We start from the raw sequence: 12,834 nt of genomic DNA, 5'->3' as shown, positions 1-12,834 counted from the left end.
TATCCAAATTGGAAGGAAGAGGTAAAATTATCATTATATGCAGATGAAATACTACTATATATAGAAAACCTTAAAGACTCCACACAAAAGCTACTAGAACTGATAAATGAATTCAGCAAGGTAGCAGGATACAAGATTACATAGAGAAATTGGCTGTTATTTCTTTACACTAACAATGAAACATCAGAAAGGGTATGTACAAAAATCAATACCTCTTAGAATCATAACCCCAAAAAACAACACACTTATGAATAAACTTCACCAAGGAAGTGAAAGACTTAAATATGATGAGAACTATAAAACATTAATAAAGAAAACTGAAGATAATTCAAAGAAATACATATCCCCTGCTCTTGGATTGGAAAAAGTAATGGTGTCAAAATGTCCATACCACCCAAAGCAATCTACAATTTTAATGTGATCCCTATCAAATTACCGATGACATTTTTCACAGAACTAGGACACAGAATCCTAATATTCATATGGAACCATAAAAGACCCAGAATTGCCAAAGCAGTCCTAAAGAAAAACAAAGCAGGAGGCATAACCCTCCTAGACTTGAGACAGACTATAAGCTACAATAATCAGAACTGGCACAAAAGCAGACACATGGATCAATGGAACAGAGGAGACAGCTCAGAAATAAGCCCACACCTACAGTCAATTAATCTTTGACAAAGGAGGCAAGAATATGCAATGAGAAAAAGTCTTTATAGCAAGTGGTGCTGGGGAAGTTGAACAGCTGCATGTAAATCAATGAAATTAGAGCACACCCTCTCACCATACGCAAAAAAACCCACAAATGACTGAAAGACTTAAACAGAACAAGACACCATATAACTCCTAGAAAACATAGACAAAACATTGTCATAAATCGTACCAATGTTTTAAGTCAAGTGTCCCCAAGCAATAGAAATAGAAACAAAATTAAACAAATGGGACCTTATCAAACTTACAAGCTTTTGCATAGAAAAGAAAACCATAAAAAATCTAAGAGACAACATATGGAATGGAAAAAATATTTGCAAATAATGCAACTGACAAGGGCTTCATCTCCAAAATATATGAAGAGTTCATACAACTCAACAATGAAAAATTAAACAATCCAACCCAAAAATGGGCAGAAGACTTGTCATTCCTCCAAAGCACAGATGGCCATATGCACATGATATTCAACATCACTAATTATTAGAGAAATGCAAATCAAAACTACAGTGAGGTACCACTTCTTAACAGTCAGAATGGCCATCATAAAAAAACATTTGATCCAGCAATCCCACTCCTGTGCACATATCTGGGCAAAACTATAATTCAAACACATACACACACCCTATGTTCCTACCTGCACTATTTACAATAGCCAAGACATGGAAGCCACCTAGATGCACATCAGCAGATACAGAAGATGTGGTATGTATACACAATGGAATACTACTCAGCCACGAAACAGAATGAAAAGCGCTACTTGCAGCAACATGGATGCAACTAGAAATTATGTTAAATGAAGTAAACCAGAAAAAGACAAATGCCATATGCTATCACTTATATGTGGAATCTCAAATATGACACAAATGAGCTTATCTATGAATCACAGACATGGAGAACAGACTGGTGGTTGCCAAGGGGGAAGGACAGAGAGGGAGGCTGAGATCAGCAGATGTTAAGCTTTTATATATAGAATGGATTAAAAAAAAAAAAAGGTCCTACTGTATGGCACAGAGAACTATATTCAATAGTCTATGATAAACCAAAATGGAAAGGAGTATTTAAAAAAAAAGAATGTATATATAACTGAATCACACTGCTGGACAGCAGTAACACATTATAAATCAACTATACTTCAGTAACCAAAAAACCCTGTAATTTGTGGCCAAAGCTTTCACCTACAATGGGTCTGCCAGAGCAATCTGCTCAGAAATGGACAACAGCAAGATGGTAATTCATCAACACAGAAACTTCCTAACGCATTCCCTTCCCAGCATGCTTCCCAGGTGCGAACAGGGAGCTATGCTCTCTAGGTCTCTCCCCGCAGTCTGGTAGTGGCACATCGGTCTCCCCTTTCAAGTGAGTTTCTCTAGGGCAGACAAGAGAAGAACTTCCCCAGGGTCCAGCTTCTCTGTTCCCCTGCCATTTTGCAAAGCTTGATGCATTGATCCCAGTTCTGTGAGCCAATTTTTAAAAAAGTTATTATTAATCTGTTTACATCTGGGTTCTGCTGGGTCTCTGCTGCTGCGTGAATGCATTCTCTAGTGGTGCTGAGCGGGGACTACTCTTCGCTGAGGTTCACCGGCTTCTCACTGCAATGGCTTCTTTGGCTGTGGAGCACAGGCTCCAGGTGCGTGGGCTTTGGTAGCTGTGGTGCCGGGCTTAGTTGCCATGTGGCATGTGGAATCTTCCTGGACCAGGGATCGAACTCATGTCCCCTGAATTGGCAGGCAGATTCTTATCCACTTTACCACCAGGGAAATCTTGAGCTGAGATCTTGAGGCCAAAGCTCCCCACTGGCCCCTGTTTCTTTAAGCTCTGTGGTCCACCTGCTCTACCACAGGGAATCCACTCTTTATGTGGATCATGGGGGCTGGCAGCTGTATAGACTCACATCTCTACTCATACACTTTTGGGGCATTAAAACTTGTAGCAGGATGCCCTCAATATTCCATCACTTGCCAAGATCATCGCCCATCTGCTAGACAGAAGTGGTCATCCTGGAAGCACAGCTCGCTTCTGAAAGAGGCCTGCGCTGTCTGAGATTATGCACACAGACCCCTCTGGGCCCCTGGTTAGGCAGGAATCACACAAGTGGGGGTGTTCCGAGCGCTTGTTAATCCGTTATGATTTATTAGCTGTACAGCAGTAGATCCTCCTCCCCAGCTTTCAACCCCATTACATATTTTATTACAGGTCTCATGTTGGCGTCCTAAAATAATGAAAAATATCACACAGTACAGCTAAGTACAAAATGCATCAACCTAGAGTCTGATAGCTAACTGATGGCTCTCTTAAAAGCAATACACAGAAGAAAAAAGTGTTGAAATCAGCAAGACTGAGGCTCTCTAAAAAACACATTTTAAACATGTGACAGTTCATGTGCAAGAATCACTTTGAGTTGGTTTTGCTTCACATTATTATTTTTTTGAAGATCCGAAGTTTAAATTACTGACCTAGTGAAATTTCCTGGCCCAGCTTTTAAGAGCTGCTGTGACCCACTCATAATCACCCTTCTGCTTCAACAGAGGATTTATAAAACACGAAACTCAGCTACGAACAAAGCAAAGGAAACGTAGATGGGAAATCATAACTGAAAGTTAATTGTGCAAGGTTCAAATGCTGGCTCCATGGGTTGGAGTCGTGGTGCTCCATGTGGGTGTCCGTCACTAGGGCAGCAGTCTCGGTGCCGTTCTGCGACATGATTGTGATCCAATTCCTCGTCAACGTTTACAAACTACCGTCTGTAGTAACTTAATTTGCAAGTAATTAAAATGCTGGGTTTTCTTACACTGCACTTCTTTTCAACCTCGTAATTAATGGAAAAGATTAAAATGTAAAAAAAGTTATTTACAAGCTTGACCATACCAGAAACTTTGCCAAGAAAGAGGCAAAGTCTTCAGGACAGAAACCAATCGTAGCATGCCATACTACTGGTGTGCAGCTGACTCCAAGCAAAGGGAGTCAGGGAAAAGCAAAAGCAAAAACCAGTTTAAAAGTTTAAGTCCTTCCCAAGTCTGCATTTACAATTAAAAACTCTCCTGGGAAGAAGACTGTAAGAACTCTGGGAAACCCGGTGGTGGTTTCTGGAGTGGTTTACCATTGCAAGAGAGAGGGTTCAATGTCTCTGTTTCCAGCTAAGAAAACCAGGGAGGCGTGAACACTGTCCTCAGCACTTCACAGTAAACCCTCAGGGACTCAGAACATTCCATGATTTGCTAACATCAAACAGCAAGTTCTAGTTAAATCACATTTTCTAACATCATCCTTGAAGTTTTAGTTCTCAGTATGTTTGGTAAAATGATGCTTTTCCCAAAGCCAAAAGAAGAAAGAAGGGAGAAAAATTAAGATGCAGGCCGTTTAAACACAGCCCAGAGCAGTCCTGGCAAGGAGCAAGGCCCTGCCATCACCGGTCCATCATGCTGAGGATCATCTCAGGCGTGAGGTCTCCGTTGGGGGCATCTGTGGCAGCTGGCTGGGCCTCCTCTTCCTCCCCCTCCGCAGGCTCTGCATCTGGCTCTTTTTTGACTTCAACTATAATGTTCTCAATTGCACCTGTATTCTGGTCTTCGACCTGAATGATGGCTGTTGCTGGCAAAGAAGAGCATGAAGAAAACAAATGCTCCATTAAAGCCCCCAAGAATTGCAAGGGTCTTTTCAGACTTGACACTAAATGAAAGTCAGCAACACAGGAAAGCCTCAGTTTTGATATAGAGAACATCAGTGAAAAAGACTTAATAACCTATAATGTGGCCATACACAAAGCCCAAATACTCTAGATAGTACCAAAAAACAAAGTACTGACATTCCTGTTCATATGCCTCCCAAATCATGTGTTAAAACCCTTAAGCCTTCCTGTATCTCATAGATTAGGGCTTCACAACAGTCAGTGTGACACAGGCAAAACACGCAGGGCGCACGAGTCAAGGAAGGCCTCAGAGTGGAGGGCGCGGGCAGGCCTGTCTCAGAGATGCCCCACCTGCAGCGCAAGAGCCCGACACTTTTAACAAACTTATCTGCGCCAGGTCTTAGCTGCAGCACACGAGCTTAGCTGTGGCCTGCAGGATCTAGTTCCTTGATCAGGGATTGAACCTGGGGGCCCCTGCATTGGGAGTGCAGTCTTAGGCATGAACCTCCAGAGAAGTTCCAGAACCTGATATTTTTGCGTCTGAAGCTGTCCAACACCGAGGGTTCTACCACCAGTTTGTTCACTCAAATCTTTGTAGGTCAAATAGTTCCCCCACCACCCCTCTGTAATAAGACATTTTGACATGGGGCTCAAGGAACATATTAAAAAAACAGATGAAACACTGCATTTGTTGAAGAAAGGAAAAGAACTGCCAGCTTTTCGGAGATTCATGAATAGAACAGACTCCTGAGACTCCCTAGAGCCTGCAATTACAAGGGCCATGTCCAGTACAGGACTGCTCCCCAAGGTCTTCTCATAAATCAGGAAGGCAGCAACAGAATCCATGGGTCTGGGTTTCTTAGGAGGGACACTGTCATCATGGAAATCCCTTTATTCCTCCATCCTTTAAAATTTGGCTCTTATACATTACATTCATTACCATGTCAATTTTACCAGCTAACTAAGACTCTAATTGTTTTGTAAAACCCTCTGACACTGACAATACCCATCTCATAGTAAGTACCCTTTGACTCTGGACTTTATCTTGCTGAAACTTAACAATCCTCTAGAGACTTTCTCAGATGTTCCCCAATAAAAAACTAAAAAATCGCTTCCTGAGAATTTGTTCCCAGTGTGACCTTAACTTGTTCTCATGGCTCGGTTCCCATCTATCCAGAGAATAAGGACCTGTCTGGCTTCCCCACATTAGGAGAGGACGCCAGCCTACTGAGCTGAGACAAGCAACTTACGCTGGGTCTGTTTGGGCTGGTTGGTTCTGCCAGGGGGGCGTCCTCTCCGTTTCTTGGCAGGTGGTGGGGCTGGGGTCACTGGCTGGGGCTCTGGCTCGGGTTCAATCTCCACGGCAGGCTCCTCCTCATCCTCATTGTCATCCAAGTCTGGCTCAGCATTTTCTTCTCATGAAATCAGGAAGAAGAGGTGGTGGGGCAAGGAGACGAGTGGTGGAAGGAAAAGCAACACACAAATAATCACGTATTCTGTGAAGTCTGGTTAATGGTTTATTTTCATTGTTAATAGCCCATTTAAAAATTACATTTCACTGGAATTTTTGTTTTCAGCACTAAAGAAGTAAGCTGGTATTAATGCTAAATTAATAAGCAAATCAACTTGATTACCATTATTCATATTTTATGTGGACTGGATATTCTTTTGGCTTTAGAAATCAGAATATTGAGTTTCAAATTCTTAAAGGCAACTCCAACTTACGCCAGTTATATAAACACCCCTGCCAAGTGGTGTTTTAAGCTCAAAATGAAACAAATGTTCCCTCTACCTACTATACACGGATAAAACAGGACACTAAGCCTGAGATGGACCCCTAAAGGGTAGTGGAAGCTGTGTGTGTGTGGGTATAAAGTTCTTGAAGCACCATGAGGTCCCATTTACTAGGAAAACTGTTGAGGTCAAATTTGGGGATTTAATTCCCTGCTGTCCCAAACCCAGTGGGTCCTCCTAACTCCCTGACCTTCTCCCTAAAGCAATTACCACATAAAAGGAGAGGGACTTATTGGAGAAAGAACACTGATGAACAGCCTGATAATTCAGTTTTGAGTCTCGGATCTCCTAAGTGTGTGACCTGGGATGATAACCACATTGAACCTCAGTTTCCTTGTGTAATCTCTAAAGCACTCTCAAGGATCAAGCCTTGAGATACAAGCCTGTAACTGTGCTCTGCAACTTACATTCTACCACATCATCACAGATGCTTTTTGCACTAGACATCAGAGTTTATAAAAATTCTCCATTATTCCATATAGGCTTCATTAAGTAAGAGGCATTACCCTCCTTTTATAAAAAAAGGGAGAAACTGAAGTGATTTATAAGACACAACTAACCACAGTTTGGGGATGTTCTGCCACCCACACCTGAGGCAACTGGAGAGCTCTTCCTACCCCTCCCCCACTGCCATGGCACAAAGACATCCTGCCTGCCTTCCTCCAAGAAGCACAGGTTACAAGCACATTCTTTTTCACTCACACCCAATGTTTAAATTTAGAAATCTGTGGGTAAACGCCTGATCGTCGGGACAAAATGCCTTGTCAAGTGACTGAAATCCTAAGTGAAAATGTGGGGAACGTACTGGTCCGTGGCAGCGTGTCAAGAACGACATGCTTCCCTGCTGAACTTATTCAAGCCCCCTACTGCCTAGGTTGGCCCAACGCCTAGAAAGCTAAACAAATTCAGTCAGAACTGAGGGGGGGCAGGGGGAGAAGCACACAAAGTCAATAGGGTCAAATGCTTATTGGATTGGAGAGATTTTGGTTAAAAGCCTTGAAAATAGCATTAGACTCTGGGGGTCAATTTCTGTTGATGACCAACATACAGAACTTCTGGGAGGGAACAAATATGAGTCTGGCCTTTACCAGTCCAAACATCCTGGGATGAAGAGACAACAGGCCCCAAACAAAGCTATGCAACTCCTCCTCCTGTCTTCTCCAGTGCCGAAGACGAAAGAAGGAATCATAGAAACCTATTAGGAACTGTCATTAAACTGTGCAGCTGATTCTGGTAAAAGTGCAATCAGGAGAGTGGAGCTGGTCTTGCTGGGAGATGAGCCACGGAAGTACCATGAGAAAAAAGGAATGTCTGTGGCCGGAGAAGGCTCGGCAGCCAAGAGCTGATACAGGTGTCCTGAAGCTCAAGTTTATCTGGGCAGCTCTGCTGGTTCTTGAAGCCCACTGACATTCCTTGGCACCTCCCAATAGTCTACTCAATTTCTTTATCAAACAAAGGGATTCCACAATGATTCTCAGTAGAGTGTGATGTGCTTTTATAAAAATTAAACAAAGTGAAAAAAGAAAATTAAGCAAAGTGACATTTTAAAGGAGGCATTCACTTAAAACCCAAGATTTTCCACTAAAAAAGGCAGCAAAAATTAAATTACTCTATGCTTAGATGAATATCCTCCCATAAAAAGTTCTGAATAGAAAAGTGAAGGCTTTATTAAGATAAAAAACCAAAAAGGACTTTCTTATATATTTAAATATAAAAGACCTAGTTTTTTCATGAACAACTTTTATAATAAAACCAATAAAGTGATGGATATATTCAGTTTTCAGAAATTTCATTTCCTTTCCCACTATTTCTGACAAGCAACATAGAAGACAAACTTAGAGCTTCTCAGAAATCCATCAGGCGTTATCTGTAAGCAGCTTCCCCAAAACAGAACTCCTCTGCACCCTTTTCCACAAGTCTCAAACACTGAAGCCACGGATGTGCCTTCTCAACTAGGTGCCAGTAGCCCAAGCATCCACATTATAAAACCTCACACTTTGGAATGAGTTTGTATCATCAAATGTGACTCCTACATTACCAACACTCTTGTTCTCCACCCCACTTCATGAGTCTAGCACCTCAACACATATACCTTCTGCCTGGATTTCATGACTAACACCCCAAAGAACATCAGTGGTAGGAAAATAGGCAAAGTTTTAAATTATAAATGGGGAGATTAAGGTAGGAAGAGAAAGGCTGACCTTCATGGATTTGATCAACACATCTCAAGGCTAGGCTGACACAGGCAGTCAAACCAGAAGTTGGTCAGGATGCTTAAGCAACCTTCTTCATGTCCATTAGATTCACTGCTCAAATCTAGACCAGCTTCCTAAATGTAAAAGCTATGAACATAGAAAAGAAACTCTGCTGGCCTTAGAATATCACTAATCTGAGTAAACTGAGTATAAAGACATTAATTTTGCTTCAGCTTTAACTGAACATAACATTTCTTATCAAGCAATGGAACACTGTAAGAAAAAAAAAATTGCTCTGGGAATAAGCTAACTGCTGTTGTAAATATATTAGAGGTTTAAAGGAAGCATGAGAGAATGGCCTATCTGTATTCCAGCACGTCCTTACGTAAATACAATGTAAACTCTGCACCAAAACCTGCCACTTTCAACTAACTCAAGAAACAAAAGTCACTTACCACTGTCAGAGGAGTCCTCCTTTTTAGAACGCATCTTTCTCTTTCTTCCACGTTTACTCTTCTTCGTTTCTCCTCCATTTTCCCCTTCTACACCATCTGGACCAGCACAATTATCCGCATGTCTTGCCATAGTATTCTAACAAAAAGAACAAAATCCTTGTTCACATTACTAAAAAAGGTAAGATTAAAATTGGAAGTTCTCTTTCAGTTTAATAAAAAAAAAACTGGGTGGTGGTTATCCATATTAAGTCTCAATGTTCTTGTGCCTGCTAAATGTGTCCTGAACATACTCTTCCCATTCAGGGATAATGGTCTCCATCTGGAGTGGGTGGAGAGAGAGAAAAGGGTGGGTGGGAGAGGAGAGCTGCTCAGAAGATGGGGATAGGTCCTCTGAGCAGGGGAGAATCAGACCAGGCTCCCTGTCCTGTGCAGACCTGACTAACATGACCCTAAGTGAAGACAGACCTGTTAAAAATACTGAGTTCCCCATCAGTGGAAAGGTTCACACATGGACAGGGGTGATGTGGTGGGGTGGAAATGACTGACCCTTTCCAAATGATAGTTCATCTCTATAATCTCAGTGGAGAAAACTGCCCTGCTTTGCAACAGAAGATCAAGAACATGGATGGTATCCAGAACTGTAAGGGAAGAAGTCAAGTTCTGACTCTTACCCGGCGTGTAAATGTTTTCCCACACTTAGAACAGACAAAGGCCGCAGGGACAAAGTTGGGGTCATGATAGCGTTTGAAGTGCATGTCGAGGAGCTGTTTCTGGCGGAAGGTCTTGTCGCAGTGGCTGCAGGCGTAAGGCTTCTCCCCAGTGTGGGTGCGCTTGTGCATGATCATGTGCCTCTCCTGAAAGAGAACGCAGTGAAGGAATGTCTCAGATCCTGTCGTCGGGCTGCTATCCCCTACCACCTGCATGCGTAACTCTAAAGACCTTTCTCTTCCAAGGGTCCAGGCCCAGAACTGGTTATTGAGAGGATAATGTAAACCTTATTGGGGTACAAAGCTGCTTCCCCAAATCCTAGCAGATACACTCGCTTCTGCTGGGCTGCTTCTGTAGATCACTCCCAAGCATCAGGCCCCAGTACCAAATTCTTCCCTTCTCTCAAGTCCTGGACTTAATTTCATATAAGGTATATATAAAAACCCTCTGATAAAACCCAACACTGATGAGACATTAATCGTTTTCTAACTATGAAGGTTCCCACCTGTCTACAAGCGTAATCACACTGATCACACTTAAAGCGCTTCTCGTTCTTGTGTGACTTCTGGTGCTGGATGAGGGCATAGCGCTCATGAAACACAGCATCGCAGTATCGGCATTTCTTGCCCTGCTCAATGTAGGAATGCTGCTTTCGCAAGTGGACACCTGAAAGCGAAACACAAAGCCCAGTCCAACTTGCGAAAACACAAACATCTCGAACAGTTAAGAACACATTTCTTTCTGCTTCTGAATATAGTTACTCTGGCTGCTATACAGAAAATGGAAAGAAAGGAGGAAAAACATACATGGAGAGACGAGCTGGGATGTTAAAACTGGACAGGTGACAGGAGGTGGCAGTCTGGAGATGGCAGTGGGTATGGAGGGAAAGGGGACCTGACGAGAGACCTAAGAAGCTGAATTAACAGGACTTAGTGACTGACCAGAGTGAGGAAGAGAAAGGTGGGTATCAGGAATGACCTCCAGGTTTCTGGCTTGGAAAACTGAGCAGACGGTGGAGCCACTTACTGAGACAAGGAGTAAGTTCAACAGGGCTGAAGCCTGAGCTGTGTGTCTGTCTTTGGGGCAAGGACATTTAGAGTTGAGGGGAAAGATTAAGGAGAACATGAAAATGAAGGTAAAGAAGCAATACTTGATCATGTAAAGGTTTCCAGGAACACAGAAGAATGGAATCAAGGCAAAGGGACAGGCCACAGACACGAAGAGTGACACAAGGTCTCTAGAAGCCGATAGGGAAAGAGGATGAATGCAGATAAGTTACACATCTGGAAAGAGGAAATTTGAAGTTTCAACCTGCTGCATTTTCTGTGTGTCTAAAGTAAGACAAGACGTTACATACTGAGGCAAGGAGAAAAGGGAAAGAAGATTTAATCTAATCTTTGTTTAAACTTTTAACAAAGTTAATGATTTACCCTACTGTCATAGTACTTCCTACATAGCAGGTGCTCAAACATCTGTGGAATGAATTAATGGGACACACTCACTGAGGAGAATGGGAACACAACTGATGAGGACAAACAGCTGGAAAACTGAGGAGCCCAGCTGCGTTTAGGATCAAGAATTTATGGTGCTAACCATCTGCTCAATCAAGGTGCTATCACTTCCAACTTTTGTTGTTGTTTAGTTGCTAAACAGTGACTTTTTTCGACCCCATGGACTATAGCCACCAGGCACTTCTGTCCATGGTATTTCCCAGGCAAGAATACTGGAGTGGGTTGCCATTTCCTCCTCCAGGCATTGGCAGGTGGATTCTTTACCACTGAGCCACAAGGGAAGCCTCGTATCAAACTTAAAGAGGGCCAATTCTGGGGAATGGAAATAAGGTAAGAGAAAGGGATGGCTCCCTTTTTTACTCCCTACACATGTTCACTATATGAAGACTTTTTATACATAAATATATCATTTCAAGTAATTCTTAGACTCAACTTCTGCTCCTCAGACAGAGAGACCTAACAGTTAATGTCAAAGACTTTCTTATGTTTTTATTAAATATTTACAATAATAATTCTGTAAGGTTGGAATTATCCCTGTATTATCAATTAAATAAAAAAAAAAACAACCCTTATTAGAACAGTAAGTATTTGGAGGCGAATCTTGACTCTGGTAGGTCTGCCTCCAAAGCCCATGCCTTCCTGTATCCCAAGGTGATGAATCTTAATCACTGCATGTTAATGTGAAATCAGACCTGCTTTAAAAGAGGGAACACAAACTTGTTTGGGAATGGTTTGGGGAGATAACTATTATTTGACAGCTTCTTAGCTACCTCATAAAGAGTTCATTATGTAAGGTCTAAGAGGTTATCATGCAAGTATAAAACACTCAAGGTTTTCATTTGCATCAGGATAGTGAATAACTTAAAAAAAACAAATAATCCAAACAGTGGCCCAACAGTTCACACGGTGCCATGAGATATTACTGGTTTAGGTTTTAGTTTCTGTATGGTAAGAACAGTAAAACTCTTTCATTTATCTGAGAACAGTACTTCTTAAATTTTTCTGAAATCCTTTCCACACCAGAGTAGGATGAACACATGACCCGCTGGATCTTACGTGGAATTCAATGTCTTCTACTTCAAGCTCACAGTTTCATCTTAAAAATGTTTTATGTCAGTCTGCAGTTTGTTCAATATAGTCATATTAATGTAAAAATGTTTTAAGATACTAGTTCAATTGTATAACTTTACTCAAAACCTTTTGAGTAAAACCAATGGTGCAGAAAGACAGGCCAGGTTTATGATATGGTTTGGTATGCTCCTGATATGACCTGGGTACTTATACACGCCCCAGTGTGAGAAACAGCTCTAGAGGGTTCCAGGAGACAAGTCCAGCTTTGCCACTCATAAGCTGTGTTGTATCACTTTGGTCAAGACACCTGGTTATCACCAACAAAGCTCAAATAAATACACCTTGATGACTTCATATGGTTGCTGTGAAGATCAAATAAGTAAAAAAGTAAAATAAAAGCATAAAGACAACCTGCAAGATACAATTTATCTAAATGCATTATTATTATTATTTTGTAGGGAGCAATGTATTTTGGACAGAGAACAGACTGGGGCAGTATTTTTAACTATTTTAAGTAAGAAACACAAAGGGATAAATTCAGGTGACCTTATCTTTAAGCATATGAGTTATCCTAAAATTTCTACCACTATACTCTGCCTTTATATTAACTGTAGCTTAATTATGTACAGAATTATAGCTATCACCAAATCAACACAACAGTCTAATTACCTAAAGAAAGTACAAATATTCTGGGGGAAAAAAACAAAAAAAAACAAAAACTGAAGTGGACTGACCTTAGTTTGAACCATACTATGTTACTTTCCTAT

General features: G+C 41.6%; 1 protein-coding gene across 4 annotated transcripts in view; it reads right to left on the bottom strand.

Moving 5' to 3' along the window:
- CTCF (CCCTC-binding factor) overlaps positions 2,805–12,834 on the bottom strand; it is a 42,479-nt gene continuing 32,449 nt past the window's right edge. For 2 of the 4 annotated variants that reach the window (XM_018062160.1, XM_018062159.1), the window contains 5 exons: positions 9,991–10,151; positions 9,449–9,631; positions 8,778–8,913; positions 5,584–5,745; positions 2,805–4,296 (listed from right to left, as the gene is read on the bottom strand). In XM_018062160.1, coding sequence (XP_017917649.1) covers positions 4,112–4,296; positions 5,584–5,745; positions 8,778–8,913; positions 9,449–9,631; positions 9,991–10,151 — 827 coding nt within the window. In that variant the 3' untranslated portion in view covers positions 2,805–4,111. The other 2 variants (XM_018062161.1, XM_018062162.1) reach the window with 2 other exon arrangements.

This window comes from Capra hircus, chromosome 18 (assembly GCF_001704415.2).
Source record: "Capra hircus breed San Clemente chromosome 18, ASM170441v1, whole genome shotgun sequence".
Taxonomy (NCBI): domain Eukaryota; kingdom Metazoa; phylum Chordata; class Mammalia; order Artiodactyla; family Bovidae; genus Capra; species Capra hircus.
Note: the sequence above shows the minus strand (reverse complement) of the source record. Positions and strands in the feature narration are given on the sequence as shown.